Source organism: Vidua macroura, chromosome 26, assembly GCF_024509145.1.
Source record: "Vidua macroura isolate BioBank_ID:100142 chromosome 26, ASM2450914v1, whole genome shotgun sequence".
NCBI lineage: Eukaryota > Metazoa > Chordata > Aves > Passeriformes > Viduidae > Vidua > Vidua macroura.
In genome coordinates this window covers 4,750,492-4,774,745 of record NC_071596.1, presented here as the reverse complement: position 1 = coordinate 4,774,745, position 24,254 = coordinate 4,750,492, and the positions used below count along the sequence as shown (strand labels likewise).

General features: G+C 56.9%; 1 protein-coding gene across 3 annotated transcripts; it reads right to left on the bottom strand.

Moving 5' to 3' along the window:
- Positions 1-32: 32 nt before the first annotated feature.
- Positions 33-24,115, bottom strand: SH3GL1 (SH3 domain containing GRB2 like 1, endophilin A2). Of its 3 annotated transcripts, none has more exons than XM_053999478.1 (10): positions 23,920-24,115; positions 8,693-8,761; positions 8,518-8,590; positions 7,845-7,988; positions 6,284-6,417; positions 5,199-5,357; positions 4,682-4,785; positions 3,902-4,026; positions 3,382-3,438; positions 33-1,956 (listed from the first exon to the last, which is right to left on the bottom strand). In XM_053999478.1, the coding sequence occupies exons 1-10, from the start codon at positions 23,962-23,964 to the stop codon at positions 1,760-1,762; spliced, it is 1,107 nt and encodes a 368-aa protein (XP_053855453.1). In that variant the 5' UTR covers positions 23,965-24,115; the 3' UTR covers positions 33-1,759. The 3 variants fall into 3 exon arrangements, with proteins under 3 accessions (XP_053855453.1, XP_053855454.1, XP_053855455.1); XM_053999479.1 differs by having other exon boundaries at positions 3,382-3,435; XM_053999480.1 differs by lacking the exon at positions 3,382-3,438.
- Positions 24,116-24,254: the final 139 nt, after the last annotated feature.

The following is a 24,254-nucleotide window of genomic DNA, read 5'->3' as shown; positions in this document are numbered from 1 at the left end:
CCGAACCATTCCCTGATTCCACGACGCAGCCGTTAGAAAGAAGAAAACATTTAATACTTTCATTCAGAGATACAAGTCAAGAATTGTGGGTCATCAATTTTTTCCCCCTAAAAACCAGGAGAAACCATTACAAAAAAACAAACAAACAAAAAGATCTAGCGAGGTGTCCCAGCTGACAGAACGCGTTTCAATCCACCTGAGCGGGAGCCGGTGTCCCCGGGACGTGACCCTGGTCCCACCGGGGAGGGGACACCCCAGGACTCCGGTCCCTTGGGCTCCCTGCCCTGCTGGGAGCAGGGGGGGCTGCCCTGTGCCCCCCCTGGGGCCGGGGTCACTGCTCGGGGCGTGGGGGTCAGACACACGTGGACATGCACGGACCAAATCCTTACAGAGAAGGGGATCAGGAGCCGGGAGCAGCAGGGACAGGGGTGCTGCAGCACAGCCCTGCACAGAGCTGGGGCTCACAGAGCAGGGCTGGGGCTCGTCCCAGCCCCACCAGGGGAAAAACCCACTTTTGTAGCAAGGAAAACCACGGAGCCCAGCAAGCGCTGGGGCGAGTGCTGCCCTGCTGCCCCATGCCGAGCCCGTCCCCACCTCCTGGCCAGGAAAAGCACAGCTCAGGGAGAAGGGGTGGCAGAAGTGACACTGAGATGAACCATCCCTGTTCCCAGCAATCCAGGGGCACAGGGGGTGTGTTGCCCCCCAGGGAGGGTGATGTGGGCAGGGTGGGGGCGCAGGGAAGGCACGTGAGGGCCAGCTGAGCTCCAGCTGCAGGAGGATCCCCGGGAAGGGGGAATGGGCAGAGCCCTGGGCAGAGGAGCCACGACCTCTGCTCCACCACAGAGACACCCCGGGCGGTGGCCCAGTTCCAGATGATCCTCCAGGTGTGACCGACTTGGGAGAGTTTGTAGCAGGAAAAGCCTGAGGTCCAGGAATAAAACACGGGCAGAAGGAGCAGCCCCACCTGCTGAGCTGAGAGGGGTTGGGCTCTGTGGGGAGGGGGCCAGGCAGGAGGGGACATCCCATCCAGGATGGACAGGGATGGCTCCAAACCCCAGGCAGGGCTCAGCACCTGCCCTGCAGGGCTGCTTTAGTGTTCACTGGGTGTTTTAGTGTTGCTGTGCTCCAGCTCCCCTCCCCTGATCCCTCTGGGATCCCTCTGGAGATCCGTGGGGACAGGGGCAGCGAGGGTGGGGCTGGGGATGCCCTGCCCCGGGGCCGTGTGTCCAGGACACAGCCCAGTCTCATCCGTGTGTCCAGGACACATCCCAGCTCTGTCACCTGCCTGATCCGTGTGTCCAGGACACATCCCAGCTCTGTCACCTGCCTGATCCGTGTGTCCAGGACACATCCCAGCTCTGTCACCTGCCTGATCCGTGTGTCCAGGACACATCCCAGCTCTGTCACCTGCCTGATCCGTGTGTCCAGGACACATCCCGGCTCTCCCACCTGCCTCATCCGGGCGCTGGACCCAAAGGGAAGACGGGAATTGGGGAGGGACAGGGACAGGGACAAGGACAGGGCAGTGCCGGTGGCACGGCCAGGGCTGGGGGCGCACAAAGTACCGAAGTTCAAGCACCAGAAGGACAAAGGAAAAAAAAAAACAAAAAAAACAAAAAACCAACAAATTCACGGGGGGAAGGGGCCGTGGGACCCTTCTGGTTTGTTCCCTGGTAGCGCCTGGCCCCGAGGTGAGGCGGGGAGGGCGAGGATGGAGCTGGAATGGAGCTCGGGACACTCGGGGCGGAGCGGCGCCGTCTCACTGAGGTAGCGGGACCAGCACTTCCACGTAGTTGAGCGGGAAGAAGCCGGACTGGCCGTGGATCATCCCCTCGTACCAGTTCTCGTCGATCTGGTTCGTCAGGGTGATGATGTCGCCCTCCTTGAAGCCCAGCTCGCCGTCGTTCTCGGGCTCGAAGTCGTAGAGGGCTTTGCAGCAGGGCTGGTCCAGGGGGGCTGCGGGGACAGCGGGGACACGTCAGCAGGACCCCACACAGCCCTGCCCTGGCACCGGGGATTCCTGCCACGGCCTCTGCGTCCCGCCTGGACTGGCAGGGCTGGCTCCAGTGGCCCTTCACTGCTCCCTGCAGTTCCTCTGCTCCCCGCTCCTGTCCCAGCACAGATCTGCCTCCAACAGCCCTGTGCTGCTCCTGCCTGCACTTCTGCATTCCAGCCTCAGCGGGATCACTGACAGCCACGTTATCCCCTGCCCTGAACCTCGGTGGTGGGGTTGGACATGGAGGGGGACTCTGGAGGGGTCACCCCACACCTGAGGGTGACAGGAGGGACAGGACAGCAGCTGCCTCCCTGGTCACGGGGCTTCAAATCCATGAGCAGCCCCTCAAAACTCAGGAGAAGCCCGAAATCTCATTCATTCCCCCAGCTCAGTTCCAGGATTTAAGCATCACCTTTTGGCTTCAAAGGGATTTTCTGTGGGATTTCCTGCTGCTCATTCTGTGTGCTCACATTTTGGGACTCAGCTCTGGAGCTGGGAGAATCCCAGCGGAAAGGGACAGAGCTAAGAGAGATCTCCAGGGCCTCCCCACTGTGCTGGGGCTCTCCCAGCCAGGGCAAGGGAATGGCAGCAAGGGCACATCCAGCTGCTGAATATCCCTGGAAGTGTCCCAGGCCAGGTTGGACAGGGCTTGGAGCAGCCTGGGACAGTGGGAGGTGCCCCTGCCCATGGCAGGGGGTGGAATGAGATGGTCTTGAAGGTCCCTCCCAACCCAAACCATTCCATGATTCCAGGACCCACAGCAAGGGAGGGCCCAGCATGAGAAGAGCACTCAGAAATCACCACAAGCAGCAGCCAGACATCGATGGGTTTGAGAGAACTCCCCAAATCACCAGGCTGGTCCCACCACCTGCTCCAGGCTCCTTCCCAGCACAACAGCTCCAAGCCCCAGCCCAGCCCAGGCATCCCAAGGTCCTGCAGGAGGAACCACGGACCCCACATCACCCCACAACCCCTCTGGGGCCCAGCTCGGACCACACCCCACAAACTCCATGAGCTGAGGTTCTGCCTCCTCCCTCCAGCCTTCCACAGGGACACGGGGAGCAAGAGTGGGAGACATCCAGGCTGGGTGCTTGTAAGGACAGGGAAATCCTTGAGGTGTCTGATGTCTCATGGGAAAGCAGCTGATCCTGACGGATCAGGACACGCCTGCGTGCTGGGAGCTGCTGCAGCTCCTCCAGGTGAGCCAGGCTCCGCTTTTGGGGGTGGAAAATCCCACTGGAGCGTGGCTGGGTTAATTCAGGGCTCAGGCTCAGCACGGAGGGATGAGCAGCTCCAAGGAGCAGCAGCAGCAGCAGGGAGGAGCAGCCAGGAGGGATGGGGAGGAGGAGGCCACACACGGAGCAGTGCAGAGGGAGGAAACTCACGGATACTCCTGACGGAGGCCCGGGACGGCTTGTCCGACCGGAAAGAGGCGGAAGCTGCTTCCAAACAAAAGAGAGACATGCTTAAACCAACGGGAACGGGAGACAGGGACAGGCAGGGCCCAGGGGGATCTGTTAGGAGAAACAGCAGGGTCCCCATGCTGTTAGGAACCTGACGGGATCAGGGAGGGAGGGAGGGATGCAGCGGGATGGAAGACAAGGAGGGAGGGAGAGAGGCAGGAAGGGAGGGAGGGAGGGAGGCTTCAGTTTTCCTGTCTGGCACTGGCAGCGAGAGGCCCAGGCTGGAGACCCCTCTGGCACATCCCCAAAGCCAACACAGCAAAGGCTCCTGGGTCCCAGGAGAAAAGAGCCCGATCTAGAGGCATTCCTGACGTTTTCCGGAGCCACAGGCTTGTGCAGGAGCATCCAGCACAGCAGGAACATCCTGTGCAGGCAGAGCAGCTGCCCTCCTTCCCTGGGAGGCTGCTCCAGAGGCACCAGTGAACACCTGGGACGACGTTACCTGAGACTTTGGGGGTGGGGTTGCAGGAGAAGCCCCCGTTGGACTGGTCAGTCTCCCTGAAGTCGTACGTCTCCCTGGGCTTGGGTTTGTATTCCCGCTTGGGACGTGAGGAGGCCTCCCTCATCCTGGGACAGGGAAAAGAAACGTGGAAAAGTGCCATGAGGAATGGAACAGGATGGGATCAACACGGTGTTTATCCTCCTGGGGGGCTGCACAGGGCAGGAAGGGGTTTGGAGACAGGGATTTGCACAAGTCCCTGTGCTGGAGCCTTTGGAAGGTGGGGCTTTCCCAGGGTTTGGGATCTGCCCTTCGAGAGGGCTCACACATCCCAGGGTTTGCTATGGAATGCTCAGGAATTCAGGCCAGCAGAGGACACTCGTGCTGTAGTTTGAAAGCTCAGACTTGGCAGGGTCCTCCCAGCTCCTCCCAATTCAGAGCAGGCACGGGATCCACTCTGCAGTTTCTCCCAGGAGGGAAGAGCAGCAGGGCAGCACAGCTCTCCAGAGTGGGGAGGCTGAGGAAGGAGAGGTGGGACAAGCCTTCCTCAGCCAGGATTTGGGCTGGACACCCAACTAAATTCAAATCCCACCTGGAACAGCCACAGGAATTGGCTTTTTCAAGGCCAGGTTGGACAGGGCTCAGAGCAACCTGGGGTAGTGGAAGGTGTCCCTGCTCCATGAGCCCCAAGATCCCTTCCAGCCCCATCCATTGTGGGACTCTGGGATTCCAAGGGGGACTCAGGTGTTTCCAGAGGTTTCCAGGGAACACCCTGGGACTCACCTGCGCTTGAGCTTCTCGGCCAGCTCGTCCAGGATCTGCACGGCCTGCCTGTGGTAATCCAGCTGGGCATCCACCAGGGCTGACAGCTGGCTCACCTGCTCGATCTGGGCAACACGGGGCTGGCATCAGCACCTGCTCCCAGCTGGGCACTCCTGCACTGCCCTGGGGCAGCCGTGGGGAGCCCAGGAGGAGCTTTGGGATCCGGCTGAGACGGTGCAGGACAGAGCCCATTTCCTGCCACTCTGGGTTTGCCAGCTGGGAAATGTTTCCCAAACCCTTCCCAGCTGTGTTAGCTCCCAAGCTGATCCCCTCACCAACCCAAGAGGAGCATGTTTAGTGCCAGGCCAAGAGCTGGGTCAGGGGCTAAACAAAGGCCTGTCCCTCAGATCTGGGCTTTCCCACAGCAGAATCACACTTGGGAAGAGAGGAGTGGAAATCAGTGTGTAATCAGTGCCTCCCTCAGGAGATCCCACCCCAGGGACACAGAACCCCCCCAGCTCTGCTCTCCCACACTCACATCTGTCTCCAGGAGGTTGTGCATGCTGGTCTCTGCCACTTCCTTGGACTCCTCAAACTTCTCCATGGCCTGCCGGAGCTCCTCGTCGGGGATCTTGCCCTGTCGCTTCTTCTTGTAGTCGAAGTCCAGGCGCCTCCCTTCCAGCTTCTTGAGATGGTGCTGGGGGAGGATGGAGAGAACAGGGAAGAGGGAAAAGCCAGAGGCTTGGGAGGGCAGCTCCAGTTACAGGCTGAGTTCACTGGTGTCAGAAACCTGATCTCCTGTGGCTCCCACCTTTGCTCCAGGTGGGAGAGAGGCCCTGGGGTGTGATGAGGGAATGATTCCAGACCCTTTCCACTGAGGAAAAGGCTGCAGAGCAGCCCAGGTCTGCTCCCCACAAAGCTTTTTGGGAAGGTGAAGAACTGTCCTGCTCCTTTCAGCTCCCCAGGAGCTGCAGGGATCTCTGGACAGCAGGAGTGTGGGTTCTGGGCACTGCACTCCTGGATCTTAGGGCAGGGATGTTTAAAGTAGCCCCATGGAAATGGGTAGAGACAGGCACTGAGGCAGCACTTGGTGGTTGTTTCACCCAGGACAGCACTGACAGTGAAAACTCCCTCAGGAGACTGGCCTGGGAAACTGGAGGTCAGGATGGATCCTGTTACAAGGCACACAGGAGCTGCTGAGCTCCTTGTTCTCCCAGTGAGACCCCAGAGGGCTCCTTGGGATGCTGAGTAGAGACCTGAGGGGAGCTTGCTCGGAGCTTGGAGCCCAAATTTATCCCATCTGGGAGCTCACAGCACTAAGAACCCAATTCAGCAAGCCCAGAAGGGGGGTTGGGATGTATTCCCATGGCACCCTCCATCAGACATGGCAAATGGAGAACCATTCCAACCTGCATGCAGCCTTTTGGGCTGCTCAGGAGCAGCAGGAGCAGCGCTGAGCAGGGAGGAAATACCAGAGAGTCTGGAGGGAGAAAACACACACAGTGCAGGGAATTCCTGCCAGCCCCTGGTTCCCAGCACTCCAGAGCAGGCAGCTCTGTTCCCCAACAGCCAAAGAGCCCAGAGAGCAGGGAGATGAGGAGAGAAAACCATGGGGGAGTTTACCTGGATCTCTTTCAGGTCCTTGTCACACAGGTTCTGCAGGGGATCAATGAAGTTCTGTTTGACCTCGATGTCCAGCGAGTCCTTCACCTCCGCCAGGCGTTTCATGGATTCGCCGGCGTCGAGGAGCGCGTCCCCTGCAGGGAAAGGGAGAGGGAGAAGGGAATTAAACAGAGCCTGAGGCCCAGGGACCTGCCTCAGCTCTCTTCCTTCTTCCTTCTCAGCAGGAAGCCCTTGTGGGTCCCAGAATTGTGGAGTGGTTTGGGTTGGAAGGACCCTAAAGCCCATCCAGTCCCACTGTCCCAGGTTGCTCCAAGCTGGCCTTGGACAGTCCCAGAGTTCAAAGTCACTCACTGAAACCTGTTCAGTTCCATCCTTTTCTAAGGCTCTGGCCACTCTGACACTTAAGCCAGCAAAGCATATTCAGTGCTTGCTTTTTAGTGCAGAGGAAACATTTAGAGATGAAATTATTCCTGTGCAGCTTTGGCAAAACAACGATTTCAGCAGTGCAGGAACACAGGAAAATACATGAGTGAGAGAGAGGGCCAAGGGAAAATATCTCTCCATTGTCCAGCTGGAAAAATCAATAGACCAGAAGTGTTATTTCACTTGTAATATCTCTGAAAAACCTGGAAGGGAGGGATGGAGTCCTCAATGCTGCTTTAAGGAGGCCATTAAGGAAATAGAGTTCGGTGTGCTCTCCTAAAAGCTTCCTTCCCTTGCTCTCCTCAGTCCCTGTGAGCCAGGATTGATGCAGAGCTCTGAGCTGGCCAGGGAGGATCTCCAAAATCCTCTGTCAGTCCCAAAAGCAGCCAGAGGTTTTTAATTTTCCTGAGGCAAGGCAGCTCCTCCCTGCCCTGGCAGGGCCAGCTGTGCTGCCAGGGGGCCATCACGTGCGCTGGCCGAGGTCCCAGGGGATTAAAACTGATGTCACCAAAAGGCTTCACCCCCTCCTCCCTGCCAGTCACACGTGGCTCCAAGGAACAGCCAGAAGATTTCTTGGCTTCAGCCTCCCAATGGAATCACAGCAAGGTTTGGGTTGGAAGGGATCCTTAAGAGCTCTGTGGAACTCCCAATTTTGCTCGATCCCGTTCCTGCTTCGCTGCTCAGTTTAGAGGGAAGTTTTTATTTTATGTGCAAATTTATCTCAGTGTTTAATAAGAAAGTGGATTGAGATCCAGGATATCTGGGATCACAGAATAACAGAATGGTTTGGGATGGAAGGAGCTTAAAGCTCATCCAGTCCCACTTTCCACTATCCCAGGCTGCTCCAGCCTGGCCTTGGACACTTCCAGGGATTCAGGGGCAGCTGCAGCTGCTCTGGGCACCCTGTGCCAGGGCCTCACCCTCCTCACAGGCAGGGATTTTTTCCAATATCCCATCTAAAGCTCCTCTCTTTCCCTCGGAATCTGCTCACTCTGGAAGCTTCTGATCCCCTTTTAAGCCCCACACACTGTTCAGTGCCACAAAGTTCACCCAAACCCTTCCAGAATTCAGAGTGCCACCTCAGAAATGAATCAGGAGCCTGCCCCACTCCCCCTCCACAGTCCTGGGGGGCACTCACCAAAGTTGGAATCCTCTCCCAGCTCCTTCCCATAGCGGATCATGCACTCCCCCAGCAGCCCCTCGGACTGGGGGTAGCCGGGGTTCTTCACCTGCCCGCGGATCTTGGACATCGTGTTGAGCATGGTGAGCTTGGCTCTGGAAGCTGCCACACAAACACCTCAGCCTCTGCCACCTCTGCATTCCCTGCATCCCTCAGCAGGTTTTTTTTTTCCCCCTCCCCACCCTTGCTACACCCAAAGCCAAGAGGCTCCATTGTCTCCATCCCCCAGAAATATTCCTTGCTACGAAAAAAGGTTCTTTTCCAAGACACAAAGCAAAAATAGTTCCCCACTGCTTGGTCAGGGATGGCCAGAGGAGTTTCCCCAGCCCTCCCAGGGTCCCTGGTGTGCTCTCTGGAGCAGCTGGTTGGAAGGATGCAGGGCTGACAGAGCCAGCCACCCCTTCCCAGCCCAGAAACACCACTTTTCTTGGACATTCTGAGAAAAATGGGTCCCCTTAGGGCCTCTCTGGGTCTGAGGCAAAAGCTGCATCTGTTCTGTCCCTGCTCAGCAGCCTGGATTCAGGGCAGGAGGGGCACCCAGATCTCCTCCTGATCCAAACCTGGAGCAAAAGGGGTCTCCCTGATCTCCCTGTTTCCCTGGGAAGGGGCCAGGGGAGGTGCAGGTCCTCACCTGGGTTGGGCTGGAGGTACTCTATGGTTCTGGTCAGTACTTCTGTGACCGCCTTGCTGGTCACGTCCACTTTCTGCAGGAGAGACAAGAGCCCAGTGAGGATCAGCTCAGGGATTCAGCCAATCCCACAGGAGCCACGGGGTGATTTTGGGGTTTCCTCTGGTTCCCCACTCACCTTTTCCATCTCCTTGAAGTCATCGTCTAACTTGGTCCCTTCGGCCCCTCCGACCTTCTCGCTGACCAGCTGTGGAGAAAGGACAAGGGAGGAGGATCAAGGCACTGACTGAACCTTCCCACCTCAAAGAGGAATTCCCTGGGAGAGAATGGGAACAGGGATGGTCCACACAGCACCTGCAAGAGAAAGGAGGCGGCAGGAACAGCCCAAAGCCCCTCAAAAAGACCCCACCAAAGCCCCAAACATCCCTGAGCACCCAAAGCTTGGCTCAGTCAGGATGTTCCTCACCCACCAGGAGCTCCACAGCTCCCTAAATCCCAGCCCACGGCTCCAACTCCAACGCCTGCTGGAAAAAACAAGCAGCACAAACGTCTCTCAGCTCCATTTGGAGCCAAGGACTCGGTTTCACACACAGCAAAATCCAAGTAAACAGGGAATGAACACACTGAGCTCCCAGAAAGCAGCACAGAACAGCCTGGGGAGTGCAGGGGGAGAGCACAGCCAGCACTCTGGAACTGCTGGAGCAGCTCAGGATCTGGGATAAGGGGCTGGAATTCTTTGTCAGAGATGTTTGACAAGCTGGGAAGTCGAGGCTCATTTCAGCCCCAGACCCTGACCTGCAGCATTCCCTGCCCAGGGGTGACCAGTGCCCCCAGTAACCCCCCCAAAGTGTCCTTCCCTGCAGCCCAGGCAGGGCAATGTTCCCTTCCCAGCCCCTGCACTGCCTGGGGATGCAGGACATGGGAATTGGCCAAAATTGGAATCATGGAATGGCTGAGGTTGGAAAAGAGCCCCAAGATCATGGAGTCCGACCACATTCACCTCTAACCTGTGTCCCCAAGTGCCACATCCGTGTGTTTTTTGGACTCCTCCAGGGATGGGGACTCCAGCACTGCTCTGGGCAGCTGTGCCAATGCCTGGCCACCCTTTCCATGAACAAATTTTCCCTGATTTCCAATCTAAACCGTCCCTGGTGCAACTTGAGGCTGTTTCCTCTTGTCCTGTTGTTCCCTGGGAGCAGAGCCCGACCCCCACCTGGCTCCACCCTCCTGTCAGGGAGCTGTGGGGAGCAATTAGTGATTATTTTGCCCCAAACCACAGCAAATTCCCCATCCAGACATCCAAAGTGGTCTGGGAAACCTGGCACTGGCTCCCAGGGATCCATGCCTGCCCCGGGGCATTGTCAGGATTCCTCCTGTTTGTGCTGAAAACTCCAGATCTGAAGGAACAATCGGGTTTGTTTACTCCAACATCAAATATTTGATTTTTATCGAGGCTTTCTTCCTCTGGAACACTCCTGCTCCCACGAGGATACAAAATGGGGCTGGATGTTTTCTGAGGAAGAGGGGGAGGGATCCCTTTAGGGAATTATCCAGGTTCAGAAGCACCTGGAGACACCAAACCAGCCACAGGGAAGGGAAGGGAAGGGAAGGGAAGGGAAGGGGAAGGGGAAAGGGGAAGGGGAAGGGGAAGGGGAAGGGGAAGGGGAAGGGGAAGGGGAAGGGAAGGGGAAGGGAAGGGAAGGGAAGGGAAGGGAAGGGAAGGGAAGGGAAGGGAAGGGAAGGGAAGGGAAGGGAAGGGAAGGGAAGGGAAGGGAAGGGAAGGGAAGGGAAAAGAGAGAGGAAATGAAGGAAAGCTCTCCTGGTTCACCCAGCTCTGGATTTCACTCTCCTACTTTACCCTCCAATAAGGGACATGGGACACAGCCAGAGTGAATCAGGCTGGGCAATCTCTGCTCCTTATTCCCTGCTCCCCATTCCCTGCTCCCATTCCCTGCTCCCCAATCCCTGCTCCCATTCCTTGTTCCCATTCCCTGCTCCCCAATCCCTGCTCCCATTCCCTGCTCCCCATTCCCAGCTCCCCAATCCCTGCTCCCTGCTTCCAATCCCTGCTCCTGCCCAGCCCTCGGAAGCAGCTCCAGGGGACAGATCCCATCAGCCCCAGCTGCCTGCAGATGGAGAACCCATCCGAGTGGGATTTCCTGCTTTCCTTGGACGCCTGCTCCACACCAGGGGTGCCAGCACACACCCCAGCCCCGAGCTGGCCAGGCACGCTTTTCTCTCGAGCCTGGAAAATGTCCCAGGAGCAGCTGCCAGGCCTGCCAGGACAAGCTCAGCAGGGCACAGCTCTGCCCCAGCTGCCACCCCCTGTCCCCTGCCAAGAATCTCACAGCCAGAACGGGATCCCCTCCACCAGGGTCGCACCCCCAGAAGCCTGCTCTGCTCCCTAACACACCTGGGAAGGGTGCAGCCACCCCAAGCAGTTCCAATCCCACTTTCCTCCTTTTGGGAAGCTGTAAATAACCCCTGCCAGGACTCTGCTCCGAGGGGCCAGCGTGCCAGGCTGGCAGAATCCATCCCCACAGCGATTCCGGAGGCTCCACACCCTCTGGAGAGCCCAGAGAAGAGAAGGAAGCAAAACCCCCTCATTTCCAGACTAATTTAATCCTCCTTTTGACGTCCAAGAAGTGCTGCTGCTGCCCTGCTGGGAGGGAATAATAAGATTGAGGTTCTCTCCCTGCTGGCTCTAATTAAACTGGGAGGCGTCAGCACGGGAGGAGAGGAGGAGGGACTCCATCCCCACATCCAAACCCGTCAGGAAGGGAGACAAACCAACACAGATCCCCCAGCCACGAGCCTGGAGGAGCTGTCAGCAGCTCCTGGTTTAACCTGGAGCCTCACCACGCTCAGGGAGCCGAATTTCCAAAGTGCCCCATTGTGCATCCCATCGTGCTGCCCCCAAAGGGCCTGGGAAGGATGGGAAGGGGGTGCCTGCCTTCCCCTGACCTCTCCAGGATCCATGGAAGGAAGGAAGGAAGGAAGGAAGGAAGGGTTTATCCATACATTGCTTGGCCTAAGGGAACTGGAAGGCAGTTGGAGAAATGCTGGCGCTGCAGATTCCAGCAGCCCTTCCCCCAGGAAGCAGCCATGGGGCTTTTTGGAGGATGTGCTGACAATTCTTCTGCATTTTGATTTCCTGAGCAGCCAGCAGAAAGAAGGCTTGGGATACATCCCTGTTCCCCTGGCTGGGATCTCACCTCTCCTGAGAGGAGAGGATGGCGAGAGCAGACATGGAAATGGTTAAAATCCAAACCAAACCAAACATTCCCTGGGAGTGGAAGAGCAGAACAAGTCTGGCCTCCCTGGTTTCTGGATGGGAAACATGCAAGGGGTTCACCCTGGGAGCAGCGAGAGCCGGAGCCTTTGGCCAAACACTTCCCAGAGCAAATATTGGCCCAGGGCGCTGCAGCTGGCACGGCCTGGGCAGATACAATCTGCTCCCACTTGGCTGCTCCTGGCAGATATTTCACCTGGAATTCCACCCACAGGGCCCTGCGAGGGAGGTGAGGGCTGAGGCAGCCTGTGCACGCCAGCTGAGGAGCCAGGAGCACACCCCTCACTTCCAGCTGGCTTTAATTAAAAGGACACAGCTCAAATGTGCCCCAGATAGCTCCAACCTGAGGTGGGGGTGGCAGGGAGGTGCCTCAGGTTCCTGGGAGTTCAGCAGCCAGCCGGGCTCATCACCAGGAGAGCTCATCCAGAGGGACTGGACACAGCCCCTCTCCACCCAAGGCTGCTCCAGCCATGCTCCAGAGCTTCATTTTGGAGCTCACAGGGGATTCCTTCAGATTCCTTGGCAGAGGGATTGGACACAGCCTCTCTCCACCCAAGGCTGCTCCAGCCATGCTCCACAGCTTCATTTTGGAGCTCACAGGGGATTCCTTCAGATTCCTTGGCAGGGGCGTGGGAATGGGAACAATCCCGACTTCCCCTTGTGGGGGAAGATGTCAGGAATGAAAGAGCCGTTGTTGGAATGAGCCAGGGCGGCCAGGGGAGAGGCAGGAATGGTGTGTGTGTGCATGGAGAGGGGCAAGGAGGGATGCACAGGGACTCTCCTGGCAGCTGGACTGGGGAAGGAACGTGGGAATGCTGCACAGCCGCTCGGGAGTCTGGCTGGGATGTGCCTGGGTAAATTCAGGAGCATGGAAGGTTAGGAGAGATTTTGGGAGCAGAGCTGGGCAGTCCCAAGTGAGGAATTCCTGCATCATTCCAGGTGTACAGGTGGAGAATAAATGGTGATTTTTGGGCTGCACCATCAGCAAAATCCCTGATAAACCTGGGAAGGTGCCAGGAGCCAAACTTCCCCAGCTGAGGAGCTCCTCAAAAGCTGGAGGAGGGCAAATTCCAGCACAGCCACCCTGAAGGTCTCATCTGCCCAGCTCATGGATGAGCGAGCCCAAGTCCATGTTATTCTCTGCTGATCACCAGCTTCCCCACGGGATTTCACAGACCTCATTTTGATATTTTGCTCTCCAGCCTTTAAATATTTTAAAATGGGAAATTATCCCTAATTCCCTCAGCCTTAAACAAGCAAAACACACCAAGAGAAACCCGAAAACCAGGGTTTTTTTTAAACTCACTTTCTTTTTTCCACCGCAGTCAGCCCTATTTATAACACATCAAACATTTGCCATCCTTGCAATCAAAACAGTTCCCTACAGTCGACTGAAAACCTTATTCCTGCAGACTCTGGGGTATCAAAGCCTTCCTCTTCCTCCCCTCCACCCTCCCAACAGCAAGTTCCCCTCAAGAAATACAGAAACAAACCCACAGATGAGCAAACAGAGAAGCAGCTCTACCCTGGCTCCCTTCATCCCAGCCCAGGGTGAAAAGCCAGCCCACAAACTCAGGGAAAAAGGGGTGGGAATGTTTTGAACCCCCAAAGCTCAGCACAGGAGAAGGAGTGAAGGAAATCCAGGGTTAACTGGGATTGCTGGTGCCCAGTTTAATCGTGCCCAATGGCACAGATTTGTGGGATGCTCCATAAAACCTAAATAGAGGCACCACCACCTCCCCAGCTCGGCAGGGTGTGACTCCCTGGCATTCAGCTTCATTTTGGGTCATCCCCATCATCCTGCAGAGCCAACGTGACCCTGCCCAGCTCCGTGTGTGTGTGTGAGCCTGGGAGCACAGCAAAGGGCTTCAGTCACTCAGCCAGTGGGGTTTGGCAATGGCAGGGCTGGAAAGCCCCCAAAACCTCCTGGAAAAACACACCAGCCCAGCTGCAGCACCTGGAAAAGCCTCAGGGTTCTCCTGGAGTGCCCCACATGGCTCTGCTGCCATGGAGCTCCCTGCAGAACCAGCTGGTCCTGGGAGGTGTCCTGGGCCACCACGGGATCCCAGCCCTGGGGGGATCAGCCCATCCCAGGATCCCATCTCAGGATCCCAGCCCATCCTGGGATCAGCCCATCCCAGGATCCCAGCCCTGGTGGGATCAGCCCATCCTGGGATCCCAGCCCTGATGGGCTCAGCCCAGCCCAGGATCCCATCTCAGGATCCCAGCCCATCCTGGGATCAGCCCATCCCAGGATCCCAGCCCTGGTGGGATCAGCCCATTCCGAGATCCCAGCCCCGATGGGATCAGCCCATCCCAGGATCTCAGTTCTGATGAGCTCAGCCCATCCCGGGATCCCAGCCCTGATGGGCTCAGCCCAGCCCAGGATCCCATCTCAGGATCCCATCTCAGGATCCCAGCCCATCCCAGGATCAGCCTATCCCTGGATCAAAGCTCTGATGGGATCAGCCCATCCCGAGATCCCAGCCCTGATGGGCTCAGCTCATCCCAGGACCCCATCTCAGGATCCCAGCCCATCCTGGGATCAGCCCATCCCAGGGTCCCAGCTCCAATGGGCTCAGCTCCCAGGACCCCATCTCAGGATCCCAGCCCATCCTGGGATCTGCCCATCCCAGGGTTCCAGCCCTGATGGGCTCAGCCCATCCCAGGACCCCATCTCAGGATCCCAGCCCTGATGGGCTCAGCCCATCCCAGGATCCCAGCTCCAATGGGCTCAGCCCATCCCAGGACCCCATCTCAGGATCCCAGCCCATCCCAGGACCCCATCTCAGGATCCCAGCCCATCCCAGGACCCCATCTCAGGATCCCAGCCCATCCCGGGTTCCCAGCTCCGACGGGCTCAGCCCACGGCGGGATCCCAGCCCTGGTGCCTGCCCCAGAGCAGCAGGCAGCCCGGGGTTGGGGCGAGCTGGGCACACCCTCAGCACAGCTCACACTGATCTGAGCAACTCCTGACCTACTTTGAGCAGAAGAAAACAGATCCCAGTGTTTATTGTGCAGAGCAGGGGAGGAACAATTACCTCCAGCCTTGCAAGAGGGAGGCACGTTCCCAAGTTCCCAGAGGCTGCCCCTGGATCCCTGGCAGTGTCCAAGGCCAGCTTGGACGGAGCTTGGAGCAGCCTGGGACAGTCCAAGGTGTCCCTGCCATGGCAGGGTGGGACTCTGTGACCTTCAAGGTCCCTTCCAACCCAAACCACTCTGTGGCCCTGGGATGTCTCACATCCCCTCCTGGCAAAGCAGAGGAGGAGGAACAGCAGCCAGAGCTCTCAGGCTCCAGCCCCTCTAAGCACACCCTGCTGCTGGCTCCAAATGTCATCCCTATGGATCTGACCTGCCTGGGGGGCACCTGGACACTCCACCAGCCACTCTGTTGTCTGATCTTCCAGAGAAACAGCTCCCAGGAACATTTCCACCCCGTTCCACAACCCTCAGCCTTCTCCTGCAGTTCCCTCCTTGTGTTTTTCCCACTCCCATCTTCCACGAGAGGCCAGTCCTGGCTGAGCCTTGCACCCAAGTGCTGGGGATGAGCTCCATGATGGAACCACGGAATCTCTGGCTTGGAAAAGACTCGTGCCAAGGCACTTGAGGTGCTCGGCTGCCTCCAGACACGTGCTCAGGGAAAACGTGTCTCGGAACACCCCGAGCTTCCCACCCCCTCAGCAGCTGAGACTGGGATCTCTCCCCTCCCCACAGCGCCACAGGAATTCCTTGATCTGGAGCAGGAAGGTCAGGCTGGAACAATGAACAGCTCCTTCCCTTCCCTCTGCCGAGGAGGAAAAGCTTCCCAGTGACCTCGGGTCGTAAACTTATCCTATGGAAACGGCAGGGAAGAGCTGCACAGGCGGCTTTCCAGGAGCCACCTGCCAGCCCTCCTCCTCCTCCTCCTCCTCCTCAGGATCGGGTGACTCATCTCCATCCAGCAGATGGGCTGCAGGAATGAGGACAGTGGGAATTAAAGGCAAACCCAGGACTGCAGCAGCAGCCAGCGGGGCCGGCGGCAGCGCCGGGCCAGCCAAGGGCGCTCGGAGGATGCTCTGCAATGCAGCTGCTCCTTCCTGGCTTTGGGAATTCCTCCTCTCCTGGGCTGCAGGGCAGAGCTCTGCCTTAGAGCCCTGGTTACCAAGCTCCCTGCTCACTGGGCTGATCTCTCAGCTCTTTTTTTCCAGCAGGAGACAGAGAAGGGCACAACCTTGCCCTCCCAGAGCAGGCTCATCCCAAAGGATGAAGGTTTCCATAGGAGTGTTGGAATGCTCGTGCTGGAAGGATGGGGGCACCTCCCAACAGCCATTTGCATCCTGTTTTCTCCTGTTATTAATTCTCACATGCTCTGAACCAAACCAGACACAATTTCTACTCAGCTGGGAAAAAAAAAATCATGGAATTGGGTCAAGTTCCAGGGAAAACACAAACACATGAGGAGCAGCAGCAGCTCCTCTCTCCCCTCACACACTTCCAGTGACTTCAGCAATTGAGAGGAAGTTCACTAAACTGAGGGGAAAACATGGAATATTGGCCTTGCATGCAGACTTCCTGCACAGCCTGCCCGTGTCCTATCCCAGTGAATCACAGCCTGGCTTTTCAAAGCTGCTGAGCCATCACTCCTCGGCAGCTCCACCCGGCCCCAGGACAGCAGCTCCTCGCCCTGGAGGCTTGGAGCTGCTCTGAAGCTGCTCCTGAGATGGGATAGAAAAGTGCAAAGCACTAAAAGTGCCTCCTAGGAATCGCAATCCTTGTTTTTCCCAGCTGCAAAGCTTCAGGAAGAGCAGCCTTGTCCTGCAGGCAGCATTTGGAGGGTCGGCCCACACGGTGCTCTGAGGGATTTCCCAAAAAAAACAAGGGGGAAAAGAGGGAAAGGAGGGTGTAAGACACCTGTAAACCCCTGGAAAGAACACCAAGCAGCAGAAGGGATTTCTGCTCCCTGTGAAAACCAGGAAAAACACCTCCCTGAGGCGCTGGGATCACCCAAAGTGAGGATACAGCAGGAGGCAAGAGACTGTCAGGAGCTGGGAAGGAGCCAGAAAACCTCTGGATCTGCAGGATGATGGGAGCAAGCCAGGCTGGTGGGACACAGAGAGCTGCTGGGACACGGCTCTACAGCCAGCAGGGAGATCAAAAAAGATCCAAATCTCCCCCAAAGGAAGGCAAACTCCTGCTCCTGGCATGGGCTGGGTGGGAGAGCCCCGTGCAGAGCAGGTTTCACACGGGGAGCAGGGCACAGACATCAAAGGGGACAGAAATGGCTGAGGACACTGTAAACACTCGTTTTCCTTGTTCCTTTGAATTCTAGGAAAAGCTCTGTGGCTATCAGAGCAGAGCACAGCATCCTAAGGAAGGGGAGAGTGGGAAGAGGCAACCCCAGAGTTGGATCAAACTCCTGCATCAGCTCCTCCAGAGCTCTGCACCAGGGCATTCCCACATCCCAGGGCTTCTGGCAGCTTCCAGCCCATCCAAGATGCTGCTGAATCCAATTCTTTCCTCACTGCACGCTGAGACTCATTTTGGGATGGTTCAATTGGGATAAAATCCCCTCCTCCCCCCAGCACTTGGCATCACTGTGGCCTTCCTGCCCTGCAGGCAGAGCCAGAGGTGGCCCAGAAATCCTGGGAGATGAAATTTGGGTGATGTTTTATCCCAGGCAGGCACAAAAGGCCAGAGCTTTTGCCCTTTATAACTCCCCCAGTACAATCAGGAGGAGCTTTACTGGGACAGGAGCTCCTCCAACATCTGGCACTCCGGATTTGCTGCTCCCTCAGAACCACAGACACACGTCAGCAGCAAAAAAGATGGTTCCTAATCCAGGGAAGAAAATTAGGGAAAAAAAAAAAACAACCCAGCACTTTCTCCTGTAGTGGAATTGCTTCGGGTGTAGATAATTGTTTACCCCTTTTCTGCCTTTTTCATCATGAAAGTGGGAAAATTAAGTTTAAATGTAGCTAATCTTGGGATGCCAAACCAGATTTGGTCAGGAAAGTGGTTAATAAATTATCACTGGAGAATCAAGTCTGGCCCAGCCAGGGGGTGCAGCCGGGTTTTCAGGCTCTAGGATGAATTATGAAGCATTTTCTCAATTAGGAAAAGCCCTTTAAAGCTTTAATCATGCAAATTTAACCTTCTGTCTCAAAGACAGAATTTCATTATGGAGATGTTTAACTCATCTTTTTTTTTTCCTTTGGAGCAGAAAAGCAATTTAATTAGTGACAGTACCATGAACTTTATTAATAGCCAGGCATTAGGAGATCCTAAAATTCCCAATGGCTTTAAAAGGACTGGTTCTATTAATTAGCTATTGGTGGCAATGCTGGGAAGGGGGGGGTTACAAGGCTTTTCTTGGAGGCAGGAGCAATCCAGACTCTCCTGATGGATTCTCCAGGACCTTGGGCACCTCCAGGCACTCCCAGCCCCAAAAGCAGGAGAGGAAGCTCCAGCTCTGAGTCTGGGCCAGGCACGGCCCTTTCCTGCCAGAGGAACCTTTCCTGAAAGCCACGGGCTCACTGACTGAAGGGATGGGGCTGAGGGGGACAAGAAAAGGAAATCTGTAAAAAATATATTAATTATCACTTCTATAATCACAGGGAGAGGCCAAGATGGGCTGGATCCTGCACTAAGTCCTGTCATGGAGCAGCTGAGGAAAAGGGAAGCTCTGGGATGCTGTGAGGCTTTCCCTGGGCCATGAGCTGGATCTTTCCCATCTGATCCAGGCAGGAAGGCTGGGACACAGCCATGGCACAGCTCAGAGGGAGCAGATCCACAGCAGAAGACAGGATCAGCCTCCTGCCTGCTGCCACTCCGGGCATCACATCCCAGGCTGGATTAATCCGTGCAGTTAAGGATGGGAAGGAGCAGGGACAGCGACCTCGGAGCTTTATGGAACACCAGCAGGGCTGGGATGCAGAGCTGAGTTTTCCATGTGAATGAGTTCAGCTGGAATTACACAGCCAAAACCATCTGGATTCGGGATTTCTTTGGTTTCTGGGCTTTTCAGCAGTTCTCCATCCTGCCTGGGAGGGATCCAGCAGGATCAGCCCCTCACATCCCAGCAGACACCAGGCTGGATTTTGGCACTGGGATTTCTGCAGTCTCAGGCAGGAGGAGCTGCCCTGCTCCCTCCCCATCCCCTGGAATTCCCAAAGGGATGGGGCTGGGAGCCCTGGCAAAAGGCACTGGCATATGCAGGGATGGGGGAGAGGAGGAAGAAGGAGGGAAAAAAAAAAAAAAAAGTGCTAAAGAAATGAATCAGCTTTTACAAGGCAGGCTGCCTGAGCTCATCCCCATTTTGCTCTTTCCCAGGAGGAAAGCAGTGGCAGGGAAAAGGGGGAGGAAGGATTTCCTTTTGCTCATGCAGGAACCATCCCCTGTGCAATCAGCTGGATAAATCCATGATTGCATGACGTGGATTCAGCACCACATGAGCCCCCCTGAGTCACAGATCCTGCCCTCATCCCAGATTCCCCCAGCTGCAAGCACAGGATAACACTTTCCCTGACATCAGCCACGGGAAGGGGAGCAAACAGAGCAGGATATGGAGAGCTGGACTTCCCCAGCTCTGTTTTCTGCCTCTGCCTTCCAGGAATCAGAGCTCCTGTTACTCTCAGAGCCCAATGGCTGCAAAAAAAAAAAAACCTTACAGTGGGGAGAAAATCAATTTATAGGAAACTCTGGAGAGAAACAATCCTGGAAAAATGAAACCTGCTTGGTTCTGGGGCTGCTCAGCTCCAACAATGATTGACCAGCAATGCAGGGACAGGGTTTTGATGTAAATCACCCTGGAAAAAGGAGAAGGAATCCACAGGAAAATATCCTGGCTGCAGGAGGATGTGGCAGAGGCACCTCTGTGAGTGTCCAGTCAGCATTAGCCAGCCCTGAAGGGATGCACTGGCATCTCATCCCTGTCTCCAAGAGGTTTGGGGACACTCAGCCTCTGCTTTCCACCTGCCACACGTGGAATTGTGGAATGGGTGAGGTTGGAAAAGAGCTTTAAGGCCACTGAGTCCAGCCCAGCACCAGGTTCACATCCTTGGGGACAACCATGTCCCCAAGTGCCACATCCACATGGCTCTTGAACACTTCAGGGATGGGGACTCCACCACTGCCCTGGGCAGGCTGTTCCAACCCCTGACAACCTTTTCCATGGAAAAAAAAAAGCATTAATATCAAATTTCAGCCTCACTGAGGCCGTTTCCTCCCTCCTGTCACTTGTTCCCTGGCAGACTGAGCCCTGTCCCCTTCCAGGGAGCTGTGGAGAGGAATGAGGTCTCCCCTGAGCCTCCTTTTCCCTGTGGATCTGCAAACACATCAGCAGAACAGCCCTTCCCAGTGCCAGCAGAGCTGCAGGGAGCCAGGGCAGGATGCTCTGGGATGGATCCTGGCTGGAAGCAGAGCTGGAGGATGTCATCCCAGCAAATTCAGCTTTCCCCCAGCCTCAAGAGCAGATGAAAGACAAACCCAGGAGCTGCAGGAGAATCCAGCCCAGGTTAATGTTAATACAGAAACATCAAGTGCTGTGGGACAGAGGTTGGCAGGAGGCTCCAGGCTGGCAGGCATCAGCAAAATCCCTCGACTTCCCAGTCCAAATTCCCATGTACAGATAAGGAGCTTAGAGCCTGATGCTGCCAAATCCCTCCCACAGGAATTCCCTGCTCCCCCCTTTGCTCACAGGGTGCTGAGGCCCTGGCACAGCTCCCCAAAGATGCTGTGGCTGCCCCATGCCTGGAAGTGTCCAAGGCTCAGAGCACTCTGGGATAGTGGAAGGTGTCCCTGCCCATGGATTAAGGTCCCTTCCAACCCAAACCATCCCAAAGACACCTCCTGCCTCCAAGAGAGGCCAGTGGGAGCAGGGCTGAGTTAATATCAAAAAAAAAAAAAAAAAAAAAAAAAAAAAAAAAAAAAAAAAAAAAAAAAAAAAAAAAGAGGAAAAAAAAAAGGAGCTTTTGAAAGGTTCATCCGGGAAAGGGAAGGAAAATCCCACACGTGAAAGCAGAGCACAAAATCACTGCAGAGAGAACCTCGGCTGAGGAGGGAAGAAAGGAAACCCAGGGAGAAGTGAAGGAAATCCCAGTTCAGCAGCACCAAGAGCAATGACCACAAAGATCAAAAAAAAAAAAAAAGGGGAAATGCCCTCCCTGCCAGCTGCACCCTGTCCCCTCAGTGTCACACACGCTCTGGGAGCACATTCCCGTGCCTCAGCTTGGAGCAGCACCTGGAGGAAGCTCCCAGGGCAGGGAAAGCTTTCCCTGCTGGCCCAGGGAGCTTGGCAAGGTCCTGCTGGACTGAGCTGCCTGTCCCAGGCTCTGGAGCACATCCCAGGCCAGGCAAGGAGCAAGGGGCTATTTATGGTCTAAAATACCTCTGGAAGCTTTGGGAGCTGTCATCAAACTCAGGGAGATGTGTGTGTGTGTCAAGGGCCACTGAGATTTAATTAGCACTTGCCTTTTCTCCTTCTGGAAAATGGCTCTGGGTGTGGAGGAGGAGGTGGCTGGGCTGTGGCTTGGGCCAGCACGAGCTCCTGAGCCCAGGCAGGCCTGGCAGGGTTTAGGCTCAGCTCACACAGGCTTTGGGAGCACGTTAATCCAGTTTGGAATGGCAGCAGCACCCAGGGCTGAACCCCAGCCTGGTTGGGGTTGGAAGGGACCTTCAATCCCATCCTGTCCCAGCCCTGCCACGACAGGGACACCTTCCACTGTCCCAGGCTGCTCCAAGCCCTGTCCCACCTGGCCTTGGGCACTGCCAGGGGGTGGAAGGAGATGAGCTCTGAGGTCTCCTCCATCCCAAACCCTGCTGGGGCTGTGCTGGGAATCCCAGGGCTCACAAACCCATCCCTGCATCCCCCTGTGCCCAGAGAGCTCCTGGGCTGCTCCTGCTGCCAGCTGAGCGTGACCCAGGCAGGACACCCAGGATCCCTCCAGGCCTGGTGCTGCTCCCCATCCCTGCTGACACCCCCAGCATTCCCTCGGGATCCCCCCAGAGCAGCAGCCAGTCCTGCCCACTGCCTGGGAAGAGCTGCAGGATTTTAGGATTTCCATCAGTTTGTACAAAACCCAAACGGTGCAAAGGAAGCTGTTTCTGCACCAGAAGGTCCCTGTGAATTCCAGGCTGGATGAAACCTTGGACCAGGCAGGCAGGGACTTCCCACCCTGTTCCCAGCTCCAAGCTGCCGCTGTTTCTCCCCCTTCCTCAGGATGTTTCCTCCAGCTTTCTTTATTTTTTTTAGGGAACAGTTTGCTGTGAACAGGCAGAACCTGTTCTGGACACACTCAGAGCTGTTCCCCATCTGCAGCATTTGCCAGCACGACTCAGATTTTTTTTTTTTTTTTTTTTTTTTTCCAGGATACTCCAGGCTCTCTCCTGCGTGTGGGCGCACGGCTGCCTCACCCAGGGGAGACGTGGGCTTGGAGGAATCACATGGATGAGACCCATGAGCCAAGCCCTGCTCCCTCTGGATCCTGGACAGGGATCCCAAACCCTTTGGGGTCCCTGCAGACCCCGCTCCTGGCTCCGTTTGCCTTCAATGAACGTGGAACAAAACGTCACATTTTAGGAAAGATCTTCCACATGTTGGGCTTTGGCAGCGTCTGATGGTTTGAAGGGAGCCAAAAAATAACTAATCCTCCCCTCCTTCAGCCAAGGGCTGAGTGGGACCAGAGGGGAGAAAAGGGGGAAAGGGAAAGAAGGGAGGAAGAGACAAAAAAATGGCCAAACTGGAACCAGTGACTCCCAGTTTCCAGTCAGAGCATCTCTAAGTCATGGACACCTCTGTCCCTGTCCCTGGAGCACTGCAGGGGGTGGCAGCACCTCTGGAAAAATTTGTAATTCCTCCAAAAAATGGTTTAAAATGATATTTTTGGGCTTAGGAATGTGTTAGTCCTGAGTCACTGAGGGGTTTTCACCTCCTGACAGCACCACAGCACATCCAGGCCAGCAAAATCCTCCCACTCCGAGTCCCCAGCACGACTTTTCCCCATGGAAGTTGTGAAAAAACACCACAAAAACCACCCCACGATGGGTTTAGTGGGAAAGGGGGTGGAGGATGACTTCAGGAATTTGTTCTTTTGCTTTGCTGGGTAAATAAAATGGATTTGGGGAAACAGAGCCAAGGAAGAAGGCGACACACGTCGCACACAGGGGTGGGATGAGCTGAAAGGGTTTTAAACTCAAGTGATGGAAAACACGATCCGTGTTCCAAATTTATCTGGAATTTCAACCAGGGGCAGGAAAGCAGCAGCAGAGGGGGATTTGTGATTCCTGAACCGTTCCCAAAATGCATTAACAAAATTGTGAACGGGAATCGACGGGAAGGAGAATTCTGGTGGGGGGGTGGGAATGGCCACCCCTCATTTGAGGGAGAGGGGAAAAAAAAGCGTTTCTGAACCTTCTTTGAGGCACAATCCCACATGGAATCGTGGAAGGGATCGTGGAATATCCCATTCCACTGTCCCGGCTGCTCCAAGCCCGGCCTCGGGCACTTCCAGGGCTGGGAAATTCGGGGCAAGAGCTCCGAGGACACGCGAACTCCTCGATCCTGGCTGCAATTCCCGAACCTCCGGAGCTTTTCCCGAATTTCCCCCGCCGATCCCCCCCGGGAAAAGCGGGAAGCGGGAGCTTCCCGAGGCCGGGGTTACCGGGGCCGCTGCTCCCGGGGCTTCCCGCTCCGGCTCTCCCGGCCGCTTTAGGGATCCCGGTTGTCCGGGAAGGGGGAAGCACCCGCCGTGACCCCCGTGGTGTCACCGGGCCCGCACCCTCCGCTCCCCGCCGGAGGAGTTTCCCCCGCGGTGCCACCGGGAGAGCGGCTCCCCCAAAGCGGGCCCCCACCCCCGCGGGTCCCAGCTCCGCTCACGGCCCGCACCGAGCCCCGGGATCACACTGAGAACCGGGAGATACGAGCCCGGGATAGCGGGGGGTGCCAGGCTGGACACCGCGGGGGTACCGGGGGATGCCCGGCGGGCCCAGCACCGGGATGCCCGGAGGGGATAACGGCGGGGAGCGGGCACCGCCGGGGCAGCAGCGGCCGGGACGGGTTCTCCGAACCGGTAAGGGAAGAGCGGCCTCCCCGGAGCCCAACGGCGGCGGGAACGGGCGCGGGGGTGCCGGTGTCTCACCTGGGTCGCTTTGTAGAACTGCTTCTTCAGCCCCGCCACCGACATGGTGCCGGTGCCGGTGCCTGGCCCGGTGGCGGCGGGGGCCCGGTCTGCGGGCGGCGGGACCTGGTGCGGGGGCGGCGGGAGCCTCGGGAGCCTCAGGACGCTCCGCCCGTCCCAGCCCGGCCCGGCCCGTCCCCGCCGCCGCTTCCGCCGCCGCCCGGCCCCGCCCCCGGCCGCCACCACCGAGCGGCCCGGCCGGAGCGCCGCGCGGTGCCAGCGCGCCCCCTGCCGGCCGGGCGGAACCGCCCGCGGGTCGCGACTGAGCGGCGAGTAGAGTCGTTCTGTCGCGACAC